This window comes from Plecotus auritus, assembly GCF_963455305.1.
Source record: "Plecotus auritus genome assembly, chromosome: 4".
Taxonomy (NCBI): Eukaryota; Metazoa; Chordata; class Mammalia; order Chiroptera; family Vespertilionidae; genus Plecotus; species Plecotus auritus.
Genome location: NC_137775.1, coordinates 110,627,809 through 110,648,474, shown reverse-complemented (window position 1 = coordinate 110,648,474; position 20,666 = coordinate 110,627,809). Strand labels below are relative to the sequence as shown.

Genomic DNA, 20,666 nt, shown 5'->3' with positions numbered 1-20,666 from the left:
AAAACAAATAGAAAAGAACAAAATGTGTAAACAGTAAATTAAACATTTCCTTTAGTGCAACTTCCAAATTATGCCCGGGACGTAGATGTAGATGGCAATGTAGACTGGGTTGAAAGGTTTTTGGTCTTTAAAACATCAACTTCAGTGGGAACAGTGTTGTTGGTCTCCTTTTTAGCTAATGCTCTGATACTGTGCTCTCCAGGGGCGTGTCTCCCTACATCACCACTCCCAGGGTGATGTCGGGGGACGCGTCCGCGGGCATTACAAGGAACCTCTGGAAGATTGAGAGGTTGTTCCTTCTACTGAATGGGCGGTTATAAATCTGCCCACTCAGAAGAAGGAGCTGCGGCCCTGTTTCCCTACGTTGCCATGTTAACACTGCTGCTGGTGAAGGAGCGGAGGGGAGAGCAAGAGAACCCTCCACTCTTTCGGCTCCGCGGGCCGGATAGAACAGCAGAACAGGCCGGATCCGGCCTGCGGGCCGTAGTTTGCCCACGGCTGAGTTAGAGGCATAAGAGACTGACGGGGATAATGCCTGTGAATGATGACAGGGAGGCAGGGAAAGTCTGGAATGGGATGCAGGCCTGACATCTATGAAAGGAGAGAGGGAAGGAGCAGGGTCCGGTGGGGAGAGCCTCAGACCAGAGTGAGCTCCACGAAGCTCTCTGCCAGGCCAACGGGAGCTCTGCAGAGAGACAGCCCAGAGGAGCCCAGTTGGGCAGGCGTGGTGAGCCCATGTGCCTCCTGAGGCTCAGTGACGCTCTGGAGCTTCTGGGGAAGCACGGGCCTTGGCTTGCACACTGGGCAAATTCTGAAGACATTGCAGCTGGAGCTGTCCACCACCTGAACCTCCTGCAGCAAGTTCTCTCTTGAAGAAAGAGCTGGGCAGGACACACCCAGAACTGCCAAGGCTGAGACACAAGGAAGAGGAAGAAAGGTTCCATTTAGTCAGAGGGCAAAGGGAGAGGTCAGTATAGGCAAGGGCCCAGAGGCAGGAAAACACAGGACTGTTTGGGAATCCGTGAGGAAGCCCCATTTGTCTAAAACAGAGGGTGTGAGCAATGCATTTGGAAAATTGGGGGCCAGGTCAATGTGTTGAAGTGGCCTTGGCCTTAGATTAAAGATTTCAGGGTGAGCTAAAGCTTTTGAGGTGAATTTGACAGCAGTGTGGAACACAGAGGGGAGGGGAGCCCCCAGGTCAAGAGCCCCCAGGTCAGGGAGGGGCGGTGGTCAGTGGTGCAGGCAAAAGGTCAGCAGGACCTCCTTATCTGACGCCTATCACCACCTTGTCCCTGAGGAGGCCAGCCCATAGTTCCATTAACTGGAATCTGAAAAAAGTCATGCACACTTAGGTGGTGGCTGAATGGGAACCAGAAATGGGGTCTGTTGCCTCAGCCATTGGCAGTAAAAATGTCTAAGAGGAGTGGCCTGGATGCCATCTCCTGCCTCAAGGGAAAGGGTGGGCAAGTGGGGTGGGGTCTCGGGCTCCGGGGTCTTGGGGCCAGGTCGGACTCAGCACAAACCTCATGTTTCTGCCCCTCACTTGCCCCTTTGCTGAGATGGGCAACAAAACTCTAGGAGCTCAGGCTTGTCCAAGTTTACAAAGCCCCCTCACCCTCCTCCCTCCAACCTGACAGACCCTACCTTCTTGGTGTGACCCCAGAGCTCACAGCACACCCCTTCCTTCCGGTTGATCCGCCAGCCACGCCCCCATCCAGGCCCACCCCAATCTATCCTCCACTGCTTTCCAAAGAAATCCAGCCAACACAAATCTATGTTTGTTTGTCTGCCTGTCTGCCCCTCCTAGTCTCTGCCTGTCCTGTCTCTCAACTTCCATTTCTTTCTTGCAGTTTCTCTTGGTCTCTGTGGTCTCAAACCCACAAGGCTTGGAACCTTGTAGATCTAGGTGCCCCAGCCCATGGCCTTTCTCCAGCCCACAAATGTCTTAGAACTACAAATACCAGCATGCACTACTCTCTGAGGTGTCTGGAGAATGCTGATGTGCACCATCTGCATTCTGGGAATCATAGTTTCCCTGTCTCCATTCTCTTGCTAGTGCTCTAAGCTCTCCCCAGTGGGCAGTCCCGCCTCAGTCCTGACTGCTGAATCTATTTGCTGACCTACCACCCCCAGGGAAACATACGTCACTGGATGACAGGGTAGGGGGTGGAGGCCCTGGATGGCAGCTTCCTGCAATTTTGTGTCCCCCACTTGAGTCACAGGGGGGCAGGGTTCCAGGAAATTGGGGCTGGGAGGGGAAGGGATGCCCTAATGCCAGACTCAAGGACAAAAGGTCACTGCATCCCTGCTGGGTCGATATCCCTAAGAACCCAAAAGGACTCAAAGGCGGGGTTGGGCAGCACTTAGATGTAGGGAGAGTGGAAAAGGAGATGCCTGAGGGGACCCTAGAGGTCCTGTGGTCACTAAGAGTCTGGGACTCATCCCTTGTTGCTGACATAGTGCTCACCTTCCACAGGACTCTTCAGGGCACGGCAAGGGCCAGGGGGAAGGTCTCCCCTGGTCAGACACCACTGAAGAGCCTTTCTGACCCTCTGGTTGGCCACTCTGCCATCCCCTGGCCCTGCACCTCTGCTCCTGCACTCCAGGCCCAGAACACCGCTGGACACCTGGGTTCCCACTTATCAGCCCTAGTCCTTGGAGCGGAACCCAGGCGTCCGCTCCCCACCCTGTAGGCGGGCGGGCATGGAGCCCGAGGCTTTAGAGCCTCCCAGCTGCCTTGTTCCTGTCCCATTGTGTGCGGACAGGGGCGGGGCGAGGGCCAGCACCGGAGAGCCCCCTCCCCTTCCTAAGGAAAAGGCCGGGCTCTGCTCAGAGACGCAAAGCTGAAGCGAGGTCGACATGGGCAACTTGAAGAGCGTGGGCCAGGAGCCTGGGCCACCCTGCGGCCTGGGGTTGGGGCTGGGCCTCAGCCTGTGTGGCAAGCAAGGCCCAGCCTCCCCTGCAGCATCAGAGCCCAGCTGGACACCAGCACCGGCACCCCTGCCTGCGCCAGACCCCAGGTGAGCCAGGAGCAGGTGACAGGAGAGCCAGAACACAGGGCTTGGAAGGGCTGGAGCCTGCAACCCAGCCAGGAGGGCCAGGTTGCCAGGGCAAAAGGGCTGTCAGTGTGCACAGAACAGGATCATCAGGGTTAGGGCGTGAGGGGCACTCAAACAAGAGACCAGGATCAGGGACAGCAGGCAGCAGGTGAAAGTCGGAGGAAAGGGCACCAGCTTACCAGGTTTGAATGCTGCTCTGCTGCCAAGAGTTGTTTGACTTTGAGCAAGTTACTTAACCTCTCTGAGCCTTCATCCTATAAAATGGAGATATAGCATACCTATTCCACGGGGTTGTTGTAAGCTTCTAGCTCAGGACAAGGCTTCCACAAACAGGATGATTATTTAACAGAAGAAAGTTGCTGGGGGGATAGTTACAGGAAACCAAGGAGATAGGTCTCAGGGAAAGGGTGAGCCGGGGCACAGGTCCTTGGGGTGGGAGGCTGAGAAGGTCTTTTTCCCCTGCTCCAGGCCCCTCCTCCTAGTGGCCATCAACCTCAAAAGTAATGGGGCAGCCCCAGCCCCCAGAAGGGGCGCCCCTGGGGCAGAGGTCCCTGGAGGGGGGAAACTGGAGTCCAGGTGGGGAGCCCGGCTGGCAGGGCGGCTGGGCTGCGGGCAGCTCCGTGGCCTGAGGCCCTCCCTTCCTCCCGGGGGCTGGCCTGGCGGCTCTGGGAGGAAGTGATAAGGCCTCCGAAGCTTCCCTTCACACGATGGCTACTGTCAGGAGGGGTGTGAGTGAGGAGGGAAATCTGGGCTGGGAATCCCTGCTGGGCACGGGCCTCTACACCTTCAAGGTAGAGCTCATTGCAACTTCGGGGGGTTGGACACCCCATGTTCAGAAGAGGTGAAGTGGGCCCAGCAGCAGGATGAAGACCCAGCCTTGGGCCAGCAGCCCCAAGTCAGAGGGGGCCTGTGTGTGGACAGGGCCAGCACTGCCTGTGTGGCCTCTGGCAAGATACTTAACTTCTCTGAGCCTCTAGTCCGGTCCCTCCTCTGTGAATGGGATGCAAACATTGCCTACCTCCTAGGGTTGTCGTGAGGGGAGAGAAAATGTAAGAAAGCAGCAAACCAATGGGAGTGTTGGTGCTGTCAGTGGGGCCTTGGGTTCATCCAAAAGGAAACACACCCCTGCTCCCAACAGCCCCCCGCTGACCCGGCCCCCGGAGGGGCCCAGGTTCCCTCGTGTGAAGAACTGGGAGGTGGGAAGCATCACCTATGACACCCTGAGTGCCCAGGCACAGCAGGTAAGGGGAGTCCCCACCCAGTTGGCTAAGGTCTGGTCCCTCCTAAACTGGCCAGGAGACCAGACTGAGAAGAACCAGAGGAGCTAAGGGACAGGCAGGGGACTCTGGGGACTCCCAGCCTCCAGCCCTTGCCCCAAGTCCTGCCCTTAACCCAGCCCAACCTCATCCCTATTTCCAGTCTCACCCCCAGCCCTGAACCCACACCTCTTGGACTCAACCTCCCTCTGCCCCCCCACCCCTGGTTCCTGCACCCTGACCTGGCCCTGACCCGTGTGCTCCCTGCTCTGTCCCACCTCTGCTCCCCACTGACCCAGGACGGGCCCTGCACCCCACGGCGCTGCCTGGGCTCCCTGGTATTTCCAAGGAAACTGCAGAGCCGGCCCACCCAGGGCTCTCCACCCGCTGAGCAGCTGCTGAGCCAGGCCAGGGACTTCATCAACCAGTACTACAGCTCCATCAAAAGGTGTGACCCGACCTGACACCCACAGCCCACTCTGTCCTTCCCCAGGGTCCATTCCATCCCCATTTGATACGGCCCACATGGAGCCTGAGCTCAGCACCACGGGCCTCCCCCAACACCCACATGGCCTTGGGGGCTCTCTCCGCCCCTCCCCCCTCCCCCGACTTCCTTCTGCTCCCCTCTCCTCCGCAGGAGCGGCTCCCAGGCACATGAGCAGCGTCTTCAGGAGGTGGAAGCTGAGGTGGCGGCCACAGGCACCTACCAGCTTCGGGAGAGTGAGCTGGTTTTTGGGGCCAAGCAGGCCTGGCGCAATGCCCCACGCTGTGTGGGCCGGATCCAGTGGGGGAAGCTGCAGGTGTGGTTGACTAGCAAGCACCCAGGATGGGGAATGGGGGACACAAAAAAGGGAGAAGAGGGGTGCAGGCAGCTCCTGATGCTTCCCTGGAGGGTCCCAAGCAGTGGGAAGATCCCCACTGTTCCCTCAGAGACTGGCGCCCCTGGGAACCCTGGCCCAGTTAAACCCCTGCATTGCTGCAGCAGAGAAACACCAGACTCACTGTGTCCGTGAGGATAGCTGAGCAATGGTCCCTGGGGGTTGTCAGAGCTATGGGAGCAGCCGCCTGGAAAAGCCTAGACTGCCTCTCCCATGCGGGCCTCACTTGCCCGGCCTAGTCTCCTCACCCCAAACACACTGCTTCCTTCCAGCTGCGCCCCTCCCCCCCATCCCGTTCCCTACCCTGTGCCTCAGCCCACGCTCTCCATCACAGCTCCGCCTTGTGACTCAGAGCTCGCCTGGGCTCCTGGGACAGTCTGGGGCACTCAGGGAAGCAAGCTGACCCACAGGGGAACTGAATCCATGACCTTGGCCTCCTGACTGTAACTGACCACCAAAGAATTTGGAATAAAGCCACGTGCTTAGTCAATCCCAAAGGAGCCTCAAGTAGAATGAGAGCAGTCTGCCTGACATGAGCATAGCTCTTTAAGTGGTTCAGAGCTCTAGCTCCATTCTGAACCCATTCAGAGGCGCCATATTTGACCCCACTCACTGCTGTATCCCTCCCTTGGCCCCAGGGCAGCCCCTGCCACCTCCTTCCCTGTCACTAACACAAGGCTCATCCGCCCTCAGGCAGAGAAGGGGCCTCCCAGCCTCCCTACCACTAGCACCAGAAAGCCAGCTCGTGCAGCCACCTCCCTCCCCAGCACCAATGTGCCCAGGGAGAGCCGGTGACTGCCTGGAGTCACCTCCCTCGCTTAAGCACTGTGAATAATAGGGAGCCCACCACCCATACCTCCAGGTGGCCTCCCCATCCCTTTGTGCCCCTCCCCAGGGCAGTGACTGGGTCCCTCCTCTGTACCAAGTGCCAAGTCTTTCTCTGTAGGGTGGGATAAGGAGCAGACCAGGCTATCCATGGGGTGGAGTTCAGGGCAGAAAGGGTCAGTGTGGCTGCAAATGGTCAGGGAAGCTCCTGAGAGGAGAGAGAAATGGACTCCCAGCAAGTGGCCCCCAGCCTTCAGGCTGCAGATGGAGGTCGCTGCTCTCTCCTGCCACCAACCCTCCTCCTGGGCTGGCCTCACACCTGCCCTCTCTCCCTGCCTCACCGGCCCAGGTGTTTGATGCCCGGGATTGCAGCTCTGCGCAGGAGATGTTCACCTACATCTGTAGCCACATCAAGTACGCCACCAACCGGGGCAACCTCCGGTGAGTGTCTGAGCCTGCCAGCCCCAGCCCACCCCAGGCGGCAGAGAAGTTGGGGCTGACCAGTTCTCTCCCGTCAGCTCTGCCATCACAGTGTTCCCCCAGCGCACCCCGGGCCGGGGAGACTTCCGAATCTGGAACAGCCAACTGGTGCGCTATGCCGGCTACAGGCAACAGGACGGCTCTGTGAGAGGGGACCCAGCCAACGTGGAGATCACTGAGGTGGGCACAGCGTGGTGGAGAAGTGGCAAGCCATCCAGTGAGGGCTCTGGGGTGAGGTGCGGGGTGGGGCAGTCAAAGAGGGGTCAGTGAAGCAGGGAGAGGGGACCTCACTAGATGAAGGATGAGTGATGCCAAATAAGGGTCCCTGGGTGGGACAGAGATCCAGCCACTGAGGGTCCCTGGGTGGAAGGGTGGCGATGGCTAATTAAGGGCTCCCACAGCTCTGCATCCAGCACGGCTGGACCCCAGGCAACGGTCGCTTCGATGTGCTGCCCCTGCTGCTCCAGGCCCCAGATGAGCCCCCAGAACTCTTCACTGTGCCCCCCGAGCTAGTCCTCGAGGTGCCACTGGAGCACCCCACGTGAGCACAAGAGGGAATGGGCCCGGTGGAGGAGGGGACTGCCCTGAGGGTGGCCAGGCAGGCAAGTCTCCAGAGGGGCCTGACCCCAAGCCCCATGCCCCATGCCCCAGGCTGGAGTGGTTCGCGGCCCTGGGCCTGCGCTGGTATGCCCTCCCGGCCGTGTCCAACATGCTGCTGGAAATCGGGGGCCTGGAGTTCCCTGCGGCCCCGTTCAGCGGCTGGTACATGAGCACAGAGATCGGCATGCGGAACTTGTGTGACCCTCACCGCTACAACATCCTGGAGGTGAGCCCCAGCTGCGGGGCAGGGCAGGGCAGGGCGGGTCTGGGCACTGGTGCCTTGCCCTGCAAACAGAGCCACAGAATGTCAGCAAAGGGAAAAGCTGAGCATGATCAGGCCAGGCTGCCTCGTAGGCCAGAGCTGCGAGGCGCACCCTGGAAACGCCAGGGCTGTGTGTGCCTACATGTGGGAATATAGCTGACCTTTGAACACCACGGGTTTGAACTTTGAGGGTTAGTTGGGGAAACCAGAGTGTAAGTGAACCGGAGCTATTCGATTCCTGTTGTTCAAGGGTTAACTGTATGTAGTTATTTTTCTGGGAATAGGACCTATAGTTCTACAGCTTTCATCAAATTCTCAAAATGGACTTTGAACCCAAAATTGGAAGACCCATTTTAGAGATGAGAAATTAAGGCCCAGGGCTGAGAAGTGTCTGACCCAAGGTCTCTGCTCTGTGGTGCCCCTGCTAGCAAGGACCCGAACCAGCCCCAAACTAGGTAGTCAGGCCCCCCAGAGGGCCACCCACCCACCTCACTGCTTCCACTCCCGAGTTTGAAGCAAAGATGCTGTCCGACAACTCCCCACCCCATGCCTACCAATGCCACGCACCTCTGCTCTCAGGATGTGGCTGTCTGCATGGACCTGGACACCCGGACAACCTCGTCCCTGTGGAAAGACAAGGCAGCAGTGGAGATCAACCTGGCTGTGCTGCACAGTTACCAGGTGCGCAGGCCCAGGCTGGCCAGGAGGGCGCAGACGAGGGCGAGGGCGAGGGCAAGGGCGTGGGCAAGGGCAGGGCTGCCAGGGAGGGAGGCACAGGAGTTGGAGACAGTGGGAAGGAGTCCCACAGCCAGATGCCATGGGGCATAGGGGCCTGCATTTCGGCACACAGCACACACTAGTCCAGGGCTACACTATGGGGCGTGTGTGTGCTGGGAGCCCAGCTGACTCATGCGTGCTCAGTAGTTCTGGTCTCCAGGCCACACTGGGCATTGACATTTGTGCAACCCACTGGATTTTGGAAACTCATTCCAGCGAGCATGCCGAGCGTAGTGCCTGCTGAGTACTTCTAAGGGGCCTGGAGAGTTTAGGATAGTGGGCTTGGGGGGCAGAGCTGCTATTGTCTGCTGAACTTTGAGAGTGACCTTGTATGCTGCAGGTAGGGGTCACATGCGGTTGGGAGAACACAGGATATATCAGGTTTGGGGTGACGAGCGGTAGGGCCTGCAGGCTGAGCCTAAGCCACCCCCTCCCACTTGCCCAGCTGGCCAAGGTGACCATCGTGGACCACCATGCCGCCACCTCCTCCTTCATGAAGCACCTGGAGAATGAGCAGAAGGCCAGGGGGGGCTGCCCTGCCGACTGGGCCTGGATCGTGCCCCCCATCTCGGGCAGCCTCACCCCTGTCTTCCATCAGGAGATGGTCAACTATTTCCTGTCCCCCGCCTTCCGCTACCAGGTGCTCACCCACTGGCTGGCCCCCCAGGGTGGCTCTAACCAAGCAGCCCCCCAGGCTGCTGTTTTCATTACTCACTTTCCCCCGCAACCCCTGCAGCCGGATCCCTGGAAGGGGAGTGCAGCCAAGGGCGCCGGCATCACCAGGAAAAAGACCTTTAAGGAAGTGGCCAAGTAGGTGCCCCAGGAGTGCCGCCCTTCACCCACACCCGGGGCCAGCCAGTGTTGGTCTGGCACCACCCCTCCATGCCTACCACTCAGGGCCCCAAGACCTTGCTTGGCCCATGCGCCTGGGGAGACCCCAGCTCTGTGTGCCTGGGATCCCCTCACCCCACCCTCGTCCGCAGTGCGGTGAAGATCTCTGCCTCACTCATGGGCACGGTGATGGCCAAGCGTGTGAAGGCGACGATCCTGTACGGCTCTGAGACCGGCCGGGCCCAGAGCTACGCGCAGCAGCTGGGGAGGCTCTTCCGGAAGGCTTTCGACCCCCGGGTAGGACTGAGCCTGGACAGGCAGGGATCTGGAAGGGGGCAGCCCTTCAAATATGCCCTGGAGGATAGGAGAGGGTTACAAGGCAGGGCTCGTAAGGATCCTGGGAATCCACAGGGAATCGGGGACCAAGTCGGGGCCTGCGTCTTGCCTGCCAGAGTGAGAAGGACCAGGCAGTAAGGACATCTGTCTTCCCACCCACAGGTCCTGTGCATGGATGAGTATGACGTGGTGTCCCTTGAGCACGAGACACTGGTATTGGTAGTGACCAGCACATTTGGGAATGGGGATCCCCCAGAGAATGGAGAGGTGAGGCCTGCAGGGAAGGGGGTGAGGGGAGAATCAACACTGTGGTGGCTGGGCAAGGCCCCCCCCATGATGGAAAGTGGGCGTGCATGAGAGTCCCCCAGAGTGTGACCTACATGGGCCACACTCCAGGCCCACCCTCGAGCTGCCTCACTGTTTAACTGCGTCCCCGAGTGATTTCCATCCCCAGTGCAAGTGTTTAACACGCTATAGGCACTTCTGTTAGGCTGCTCTGGGACACTGACAGATGAGGAAAACAGGAATACTCCATTTAATACGCAATTTCAGTTTTTTCTTCTAAACAGAAGAAAATAGCCCTGTTCAGATGTCAACAGATTAGGTAACTTCACTTTCTGAACAAATATTAAAAGAAACAAACAAACTTAAGCACCACCATTCAGTCCTTTATTGTTAACCATCATTTTTCAAGTGTCTCTGTCTCCATCCATTCCTGCCTTTGGCTTCTTAGCGCCTAAAGTAGGATGCTGATGTCAGCCTGTCCCCTGCCTTGCTGCCTGGGTTAGCCCTTTTAAAGAAAAATAGAACCACGAACTTTTGTTTAGTATAAAAGTATTTACACCCATGTGACCCACAACACTACCAAGGTCTAGAACATTTCCATCACCCTAAGAAGTTCCCATGTCAATAATTCCCCCATCAACCCCCTTCCCAGTCAACCTCCGCCCTCCCCCCCCCCCCCCGCCCCCTCCGCAGGCCTTCTGACTTCTGTCGCCTGATTAGTTCCATCTGCTGGAGGAAGGCAGGAAAGGGGAGCGCACTGTATCTGGCTTCTTTCGCTCACCCTGTCGCTGTGTGACTACCCCAGTGTTTCCCTCCACTCTCCTATGGACGGACACTTGGGCCGGGTCCAGTGCTCAGCTATTGTGAATCAAGCTGTTATGAACATTCCTGTGCAAGGCTTTTGTGGGCTTATGTTTTCATTTCTCTTAGAAAAATACCCAGGAGTGGAATGGCTGGGTCATCGGGTAGATGTATGTCTAACTTTTTTTTAACTGCCAAACGGATGGAACTACACCCTTAACTTCTGTGCACTTCTATGTATGTAAAGTGTGCCTCAAATTTTTAAAATTAGAGCAAACCTAGGAATACACCCCACAAAAAAATGGGATATATTCACTAAACGCACAAACAAGAATATTCATAACAGCATTGTTCATAACCCCCCACACCGGAAATAACTCAAGTGGCTGTCAACAGCAGACTGGATACGTAAATTGCGGTATATTCAACCGCTTCACAGTAAGGAGAGTGGACGGATTACAACCACAAACAACGTAGTGTAGACTCAAAACCTCACATGGAGTGAGAGAAGCCAGACACAAAAGAACACACCCCGTGGGACTCACTCTGTATAAAGGTCAAAAAGAGGTGGCACGCACCTGTGCGGCTTTGCTCAGGACAGTGTGAGTCCCCTGGGGTTGGGCTGGTGACTGTGAGGGGCCACCAAGGTGACTTATAGGACACTGGTGGTTTTTCTTGATGGGATGCTGATTGCACAGTCAGTTCGGTTGGTGAACATCTAGAAAGCTGCACGTTTATGACATGTCTGATTTTCTGTCTGTACATCGCGCTTCAACAAAATGTTTCAAAAATCAAATTAAGGTAGGACAGGCCAGTTATGGTGAACCTGACAGACCCAAATACATCTGCAGTTGATACTGGATGTGATGGTCTGGCCGCATTTTGCTGTTTCCTACACGAAGGTTGAGTAGTTCTAAGCTGTTTCCATGGCAGCGGGAATGTGGCTCGGCCTCCTGGAAGAGGTCCATGCCAGCAGTGCAGGGAGACCCGTGCTGCTTCCGCCTGTAGCACTGGCTGAAGCATTAGGACTCATAATGCCCAGTGCTGATGGCAGCGAGGAAAGAGCAGTCCTCTGGCCTGATGCAGTCCTCTGGCTCAGCAATCCCACTTCCCAGGCCCACCCTACTGAAACAGGCAAAAGAGGAAGCAGTATCTGAGCGTCTGAGCCTTGGTCATAGACCACCCAGATTCCTCGGTCAGAGGGAGGTCTCATATGTGAAATGTACATATCATGGGAGACAACATAGCCATGCAGTTTTGGTGTACTGACCTGGAGGGAGGTCCATGACAGACTAGTGATAAAAAGCAGGTAAAGCCCTGGCTGGTTTGGCTCAGTGGATAGAGGGTCAGCCTGTGGACTGGAGGGTCCCGGGTTCAATTCCAGTCAAGGGCACATGCCCAGGGTTGCAGGCTTGATCCCCAGTAGGGGGCGTGTAGGAGACAGCTGATCAATGATTCTCTCTCATCACTGATGTTTCTCTCCCTTCCCTTCCTCTCTGAAATCAATAAAAATATATATATTTCTTAAAAAGCAGGTAAATACAGTTTAGTCCCATTTTTACTTTAAAAAAAATTATAAATGCAGGTATATGTGTACAGAAAACAGGAAAGGGCTGGAGGGTCAAGTGCCTGTCAAGCGTTCACGTGCCTTTGGGTGAGACTAGAGGGAAGATACGGGCACAGATTTCCTCTTTTATTACTTTACACATTTCTGGAATGTTCTCAAAAAGTCACTTTGAAAATTTCAAAACAAATTAAAAGTTACAAATAGTAATAAGGTCCAGCCGGGTACTGTTTTAAGCTTCCATATACTTAAAACTAAACTAACCACGATGCCAACGCTTTCCCTCACAGAGTTTCGCAGCGGCCCTGATGGAGATGTCGGGCCCCTACAACAGCTCCCCTCGGCCCGAACAGCACAAGTGAGTTGGGGGGTGGGGGGAAGTCTGGGGGCAGGGGGACAATGAGGCACCGGGAGACAGGAAAGGAAAGCAGGTGTGAAGAGTTCCTCCTCAGTGCCTCCAACAAGCTGCCACCCCCACCACAGCCTCCCACAGCCCCCTTCCTGTGACCTGCCTCCCTGCAGGCCCCAGGACTCTAAGAGGCGTCTGTCCCTCAGAGAGGGGAAGGAGGCAGAGCAGAGCCCGAGGCCCAGAGACCCTGGGACGCTGTCCCTCAGCCTCCACCCCAAGACAGCTCCAGAGAGCAAAGCCCAGCCCAGGCAGGGCCTTTCCTGCCCTCAGTGCAGAGACCCTGAAGCTGTGCCCTGGCTGTGTCTGGGCCTGTGCCATGTCTCCGGTCCCCTGTGTCACCCTTGTCTTTGTCCTCTCTTGCCAGGAGTTACAAAATGCGCTTCAACAGCGTCTCCTGCTCAGACCCGCTGGTGTCCTCCTGGCGGCGGAAGAGGAAGGAGTCCAGCAACACAGACAGTGCAGGGGCCCTGGGGACCCTCAGGTCTGGGGGCCTCAGGGAGGGAGGCGAGCGGGAGGGCAAGCCCCCTGGGCACAGGGGCTGGAACGGCGTGGGCTCCCGTGACAGCTCCCTGCCCCCAGGTTCTGTGTGTTCGGCCTGGGCTCCCGGGCGTACCCCCACTTCTGCGCCTTTGCTCGCGCGGTGGACACACGGCTGGAAGAGCTGGGTGGGGAGCGGCTCCTGCCTCTGGGCCAGGGCGACGAGCTGTGCGGCCAGGAGGAGGCCTTCCGCGGCTGGGCCCAGGCTGCCTTCCAGGTGAGCCCCAGGCCTGTCCCAGCATCTGACCCCTGTCACTGCTCCAGCCCCAATTCTGACTCACTCAGACCTGGACACCTCCCCACGGAGACCTGCAATACTATACAGGGCTTCACTGCCACCCAGTCCTCTGTGGTTTTTTGGTCTCTTCCTGTTCCTTCCAAAGTCCACCCTCGTTTGGCTCAGTCCTGAGTAGTGGATGACATGGCCCTAACTACATGGAGGCTGCTGGCCGGGACAAAAGCGGGCAGACAGGCCCTGGCAGGTGGGGGCCTGAGTGGATGCACAAAGGGAGGGGCTTCAGGGGGGCAGGATGGAGGCAGAGGGAAAGGATCGAGAGAGGGCTGGGCAGAGGTGAGTGTAGAGCTGAGGCCAGCACAGAAAGTCAGGGAAATCCGAGGCCAGACAGACTCGGGGCAGTGCCAGGGGGTGAGTCCCAGGACTGTGACTTTCTAAGCCAGGCTCCCTGCAGAAGCAGCTCTGCCTGGTCTGGGAATCATGCCTGGACCTGAAGGAGGCTTGTTCTCCCAGTCCTGACAGTGTTCTGGGCAGTGCTGGTCCCGCTGGGGTTCCCAGGCTTGAGCTCAGCCGGTGTGGGAGGAGGAGAGGAGGAGGGCGTCCCAGAGGTGGGCTGGGCAGGCCACCTGGCACAGGTGGAGGGTTTGCTGGGGAGAAGGTCAAGCTGGAAAAACAGGCTCAGATTGGAGGAGAAGAGGGGAATGGAAAACAAGACTAAAGAATCTAGACACAGGGAAGCGACCAGAGGTCAGGAATGGGACAAGAGAAGGGGCACAACGTGAAGTTTCGGGACCTGGTCTAGAGGCACAGGGTGGGCGGGAGGTGCATCCCGCTGGAAGCAGGAAGGCTCTGGCTAATGAGGGTGGTAGCAGTGGGGGAAGGAAGGAAGGGAGGGGGCCCAGGAAGGAAGGAAGAGATATAAGACTTCACACGCACAAAAGAAAGATTAACAGGGCTGGCAGTGGAGGGTGAAAAGAGAGGCAGTGACCCAGCTGGATGAGCCTGAGATTGCAAGTTGGGGACTGGCCCTGTGGTTCGCCAGACCTGTGCCTGAGCAGAAACTAATGGAATACAAACCCTCCTAGGGCTGGGCTCCAGCGGCTCCTGCAGCCCCTGTGTGGGTGCAGGGCAGAGCAGACTGCCAGGGACCCCTCCGCGGCCTTTTAAGAGCTTTACATAAAGTATCTCGTTTCATCTTCACCGGACCCAATGAGGTGTAAAGACAGGGAAACAGGCAGTTTACTGTGAGGGCAAGAGCAGAATTTGAATGCAGGTCTGAACGCAGAATGGCAGACACATTCAGCGGGTGTTACCATGTCCCAAGCACTGTGCTCCTTGGGACACGAGACTAACACTCCCCAGATTACGTCACTAGTGGCTGTGACAAAAATCTGTGCAAAGGGACAGTGGCCTAAAGAACGAGAGGCCACAGACTCAGCCTCTATTTCAGTCCCATTCTCCCTCCTGCCACTATGGCAACCGATCCCAGTCGTCTGTGAGCCTCAGATGGTGCCCCCCACTCCCAGACCCCTCTGCTCCCACAGTCCCAGGAAGGTGGCAACTGGGGACCCAACAGGCCAGCCCCACCACCCCCATCAGCCCCCCTGAGTTCCACAGCCCTCGTCACCTTGCCCCTCAGGCCTCCTGCGAGACCTTCTGCGTGGGAGAAGATGCCAAGGCTGCTGCCCGGGACATATTCAGCCCCAAACAGAGCTGGAAGCGCCAGAGGTACCGGCTAAGTGCCCAGGCTGAGGGCCTCCAACTGCTGCCAGGTGCGCCCTGACCTCCCGCTGACCCTGCTGGGCCTCTGGACCCTCCAGGGTCCCAAGACCAACTCTCAAGCACCCACTTCCTGGCTCAGGCTTGGTCTCCTCCCCCCGCCCTGCCCCCAGGCCTGATCCATGTGCACAGGAGGAAGATGTTCCAGGCCACAGTCCTCTCAGTGGAAAACCTGCAAAGCAGCAAGTCCACGTGAGGAAGACTCCCCCGCCACACCTGTCCCAGTTCCTCCTTCCCCGGACCCTGGCACCCTCCCCCTCCCACATTTTGCCTCCCACTCCCTGTAACTGCCCCTCTCCTCACCCCCAGCCGGGCCACGATCCTGGTGCGCCTGGACACTGGAGGCCAGGAGGGGTTCCAGTACCAGCCCGGGGACCACATCGGCGTCTGCCCGCCCAACCGGCCCGGCCTTGTGGAGGCCCTGCTGAGCCGCGTGGAGGACCCACCCCCCCCAGGCGAGCCGGTGGCCGTGGAGCAGCTGGAGAAGGGCAGCCCTGGTGAGGGGGCTTGGTCTGAGGCATGGCATTGAGGTCTTGCTCCATCCCCACAGCACCAGGGTTCCCTAGGTTCAGGACCTGGCAAAAGGTTGCCACATTCGCTCAGCTGGCCAGTCCACAGAGCGAGGCTCCTTTCTCTGAACCTGTCCCCACACACCTTTAGCCTAAAGGCTGTCTCCTGCCTCAGGGCTCCTCCCAAAAGCTCCGCCTGGCCACTAGCCTGCTCTGTCTACCTTCCGCTGCACCCGAGCCTGGAGTTAAAATAAGTTGGGTGGGGGAGAAGTAGAGGAGCCCAGACCAACCCAATCCAACCAGGGACCCCAAAAGAAACAACATGGGGGCTGTCCAGACAGTTCCAACACCGCTGTTCAAGGGCAAGGTCACCGGTAACACGAGGCATGGTCAGGCCCCATGTCCTCTCCAAGAAGCAATCATCACCCAAGTCTGGCTGCCCTTTCCTCAGAGCTCCCCTATGCACGACCCCCAGGTGGCCCTCCCCCCGGCTGGGTGCGGGACCCCCGGCTGCCCCCCTGCACGCTGCGCCAGGCTCTCACCTTCTTCCTGGACATCACTTCCCCGCCCAGCCCTCGCCTCCTTCGACTGCTCAGCACCCTGGCTGAAGAGCCCAGCGAACAGCAGGAGCTCGAGACCCTCAGCCAGGTTGGGGGCCACCCGGTGTGGGGAGCAGGGGCTAGTGAGGCTGGATGAGCTGGGGGGAGGGAAGCCTGCCTGGCTAGCAAGTGAAGACCCAGCTCCAGAGTTACTAATGCATCTCCGAATGCTCAAGGTCTGAAAGAGCTGGGCACAGAGAAGGTGCTCAGGAAGGCTGGGCTTGGGTGGGGTCAAAAAGTGAAGTCAGCAGGCAGGACGGAGAGGTTCCAGCACACTGCACCCCATGCCCACAGGACCCCCGGCGCTACGAGGAGTGGAAGTGGTTCCGCTGCCCCACGCTACTGGAGGTGCTGGAGCAGTTTCCATCAGTGGCACTGCCTGCCCCCCTGCTCCTCACCCAGCTGCCCCTGCTCCAGCCCCGGTACTATTCCGTCAGCTCAGCACCCAGCACCCACCCACGGGAGATCCACCTCACAGTGGCCGTGTTGGCATACAGGACCCAGGGTGAGACTGAGAGGTGGGGCAGGGCCAGGGCCAGGGCCACATAGTGACCCTGGAATGGGCCCCTCACTGGCCCCTTCTCCTCTCAAACTAGATGGGCTGGGTCCCCTGCACTATGGGGTCTGTTCCACATGGCTCAGCCAGCTCAAGGCCGGAGACCCTGTACCCTGCTTTATCAGGGGGTAAGTGAGCACTTCAGAGGATGGGGGTGGACAAGAAGAGAATGTCTGTCCAAGCAGGGGCAGAGAAAGTGCCACATGGGTGGCCAGGACAGATGGAGGACTCTGTGGGGGCTGCACAGGGGGAGGCTGGAAGCGTTAGAGAGGGATGTGACTGGGAGCAGGGAAGACCCACGTTACATAAAGGGGTGGGGTGTCCAGCTAAGCCACTTCAGAATGTGGGCTAAGCTGTGGGCATTTCGCCAATTTGGATGTAGGGTCCTGCTCTGAAACAGCGGCTCCCAGAGGCAGGGCTGGGGTTCAGCCTGAGGTGAGAGGCAAGCACCTAGGCACTGTGCCTGTTCAAGGACAGGCCCCTCTTCATCCAGGAAGAACTAGTTCAGTTACCGTGGGATCAAGGAGGACTCAGGATACCCTTTCCTCATGCTGTGTCAGTCTTGCCCCATCTAGCAGCGAGGAGCCGAAAGTCTCAGGTGGGACAATGAAGAGTTCCCAGGATGGCACCAGCTAGGCCCAGTGACCCAAACCCATCCCAGAGGCGAAATTACAAATAAGCTGTGACCTACTGAATACAAACTACAAGCCAATATGGAGACTAATAAGCACACTCAGGGAACTCGTAAACCAAGAGACGTCCTTCCCTTCCCCTAGTTTCTGAATCTCCTCAACTGAGACATCAAAATGTTCTTCAGTTCAGGTGTGAAGTATATTTCCTTTCACCAGATAGTGGAGTTCAGTTACTAACCACGTCGTGCTTACTACGAACTAGACACAGTCACAGCACTTGACAAAGTATTCACTCGGTTGCCAACAGAAGCTGAGCTCTCCTCTTTCCACCCTGCAGAAGTGGTAAGAATGGGAAGCGGGGAAGCAAGAGGCCTGACGAAATGTCTCTCTGCTAGGGCTCCGTCCTTCCGGCTGCCACCTGACCCCAGCTTGCCCTGCATCCTGGTGGGCCCAGGCACTGGCATCGCCCCCTTCCGGGGATTCTGGCAGGAGCGGCTGCACGACATTGAGAGCAAAGGTTTGGCTGGGGGCCAAGGGAATGACTGGGTCACAATCTAGGGACAAAGAGGTGGGGGCTGGAATGCAGGAACCAGGTAGAAAAAAGGGCAACGAATGGGCCACAAAGGTGAAAAGAAGCTCATTAGACCAAGGGGAGGGGAGAGCCTAGAGGCCAGGGCAGTGCCCAGTAGGTCTGGCCTCCTGGTGCTGGGCACAAAGTCGGGGTTGGATTGGATTAAGGATAAAGAGAACTGGAAGGGGATGGGGCTGAGACTCCAAAGACAGAAATGCCTCCAGGAAGACTCACCCAGGTGAGGACAGGACCCAAGAGGTACAGGGTGTTCAGGTTGGGCATAGGGTACCCGAGGCCTCTGGTAAGTTACAAGAAGGGGGCTGTGACTGAGGAAGGTAGGAAGTGTGGGAGCTCAAGGTGGGGGAAATATGGGTTGGAGCAGGGAAGGAGCCAAATAGAATCCCGGAACTGCAGCTCAGACGGTGCAAAGGACAGCAATTCTGAGTACTAAGCCCCATGTTCGAGCGCCACACACTGGCCACTGGACCCCAGGAAAGGCACCGCCTCCAGTGAACTTGGGCTTCCCTGTGAATCAGGATCAGGCAGGAAGGCTTCTGAGAAATACGTCCTGTGCTCACCTAGGAGCCAAACAGCCCAGAGTGGCTGTTTCTGCCCAAAAGGCGTGGGCTGTCAGCCTGGGCGAGAGTAGCAACAGGAGGCGCGCCCCATGGAGGCAGCTCTCCCAACCAACAGTGCTGCTTGCAGGGCTGCAGCCCGCCCCCATGACGTTGGTGTTTGGCTGCCGATGCTCCCAGCTTGACCACCTCTACCGCGACGAGGTGCAGAATGCCCAGCAGCGCGGGGTGTTCGGCCGCGTTCTCACCGCTTTCTCCCGGGAACCCGACAGCCCTAAGGTGCGGGACCCCTGCGGGCACAGGGGCAACCTGAAGCTAGGGATGTGGGAAGGACTGCTGCGCACTCCAGCGGGGGACCAGGCCCAAACCCAGCCCCGCCCCCTCTAGTGAACACCCTCCGCTTGGCCCCTCAGCTCCTGCCCACCCCCATCATTGGCCCAAGGCCCCTTGGGGTCTCACCCACCCTCCCCAAGCCCCGCCCCTGTTTCATCCACCTCTCTAGACCTCACCCCAGTTCACTTTGTCCCGGACGGGCCCCTAACCCTGCCTCCCCTCAGACCTATGTGCAGGACATCCTTCGGACAGAGCTAGCTGCTGAGGTGCACCGCGTGCTGTGCCTCGAACGGGGCCACATGTTTGTCTGCGGCGACGTCACCATGGCAACCAGCGTCCTGCAAACGGTGCAGCGCATACTGGCGACAGAGGGCGACATGGAGCTGGAAGAGGCCGGCGACGTCATCGGCGTGCTGCGGGTGCGAGGGCGAGGGCGAGGGCGAGGGCGAGGGCGAGGGCGAGGGCGAGGGCGAGGGCGAGGGCGAGGGCGAGGGCGAGGGCGAGGGCGAGGGCGAGCGGTGTGCTTCGGCGGGCGGTGTGCCTTGGCGGGCGGTGTGCTCCGGCCGAATCTCGCTGCCGGATTCTGACCTGTTGTTTTCCCCTCAGGATCAGCAACGCTATCACGAGGACATTTTCGGGCTCACGCTGCGCACCCAGGAGGTGACCAGCCGCATACGCACCCAGAGTTTTTCCTTGCAGGAGCGGCATCTGCGGAGCGCAGTGCCCTGGGCTTTCGACCCGCCCGGCCCAGACTCTCCCTGCCCCTGAGAGCCCTCTTCTTGCTTTACACCCAGTTCCCGGAGAGGGGCCGTAGTCCACACTGGCGCTGCAGCTCTTCTCTCGGCCTGCCCAGGCCCGGCCATCTCTCCCTCCCTTCCCACGTCTGTGCAGAGTCTGCGGAGACTCGCCTAACACCTGGGAATGAGCGAAGTCTTTCTCCCTCTAGGCCTGGTTCCCTACCTCAGGTCTGACTAAATCTGGAAGGCCCCTCCCAGCAGTGGTATTCCAAAGCCTCCTGTCACCCTCTTCGTGTTCTTTTTTAAAAAAATATATTTTTTTATTGAGTTCAGAGAGGAAGGGAGAGAGATGGATAGAAACATCAATGATGAGAGAGAATCATTGATCAGCTGCCTCCTGCACGCCCCACACTGGGGATGGAGCCCACAGCACCGGCATGTGCCCTGAGCAGGACTCAGAAGTTAACCTCCTGGTTCATAGGTTGATGCTCAGCCGCTGAGCTGCCCTCTCCGTGTTCTTTAGGTGGATTTTAGATTTCCCTTTCCTCTCTCAGGGGTATCTTATCTTGAAACCTAATCTCCAAATCACTCAAATATTTATTATTGAAGATTCACCATAAGAGACTGGACCAGGTGTTATGAGAGCGACTGAGATGCCTAACCCAGCCCTGTGGATCAAAATTACAGAATGACAAGCTCTGTCTTTTAACTTGTGCAGACGTGGGGGTGGTAATTCTTGGTGAGCAGTCCTATCCTACATACTCCACTTTGACCCAGCTCTAGGACCGAGGCTCTGTCGGTCACAGGCATTCCCGGGAGCTGCTCCCTCACTCTTAGCTGAGAAGCAGTACCTCTGCTGCCAGGAATGGGAATACTGGAGACCAAGGTCGTAAAGATGAGCAGCCGTGAGCAAACTTTACCAATGGTTTCAGACAGGATGGGGAGCCACACCCACTTCCTCAAACGTCATACCGATGCTGAACTCCAAAAACATCAGCCCTTGCCAGTCTTTCCACTCCCAAGTCCCCATGTCCCCCCTCCACAAATCCCATGGGAACTTGAAGAACCAACTGCCTCCCAGTGACGTTCCTCACTGTTTCCCGTACACTTAGCTTGGCCTCCACCTTGGCCCTGCCCCCCACCTTGAAGATACTCAAGGACTTCTTCCCAGGCAACTGTCCCAGGGCAGCTAATGGGGATTGGGGGGTTGCCTTCTCTACTCCATGTGGGGATTGTCTCT

The 20,666-nt window shown here is 57.9% G+C and overlaps 1 protein-coding gene across 1 annotated transcript; it reads left to right on the top strand.

Moving 5' to 3' along the window:
• The first annotated feature begins 2,832 nt into the window (after positions 1 to 2,832).
• On the top strand, positions 2,833 to 20,144 carry NOS3 (nitric oxide synthase 3). Its single transcript, XM_080665035.1, has 26 exons — positions 2,833 to 3,020; positions 4,198 to 4,300; positions 4,615 to 4,763; positions 4,953 to 5,115; positions 6,368 to 6,459; positions 6,537 to 6,678; positions 6,900 to 7,039; positions 7,150 to 7,324; positions 7,940 to 8,041; positions 8,583 to 8,777; positions 8,874 to 8,947; positions 9,121 to 9,265; positions 9,467 to 9,571; positions 12,245 to 12,312; positions 12,728 to 12,844; positions 12,943 to 13,117; positions 14,775 to 14,907; positions 15,028 to 15,106; positions 15,224 to 15,411; positions 15,899 to 16,071; positions 16,317 to 16,527; positions 16,619 to 16,706; positions 17,606 to 17,727; positions 18,487 to 18,635; positions 18,914 to 19,108; positions 19,296 to 20,144. The coding sequence occupies exons 1-26, from the start codon at positions 2,860 to 2,862 to the stop codon at positions 19,455 to 19,457; spliced, it is 3,606 nt and encodes a 1,201-aa protein (XP_080521161.1). The 5' UTR covers positions 2,833 to 2,859; the 3' UTR covers positions 19,458 to 20,144.
• Positions 20,145 to 20,666: the final 522 nt, after the last annotated feature.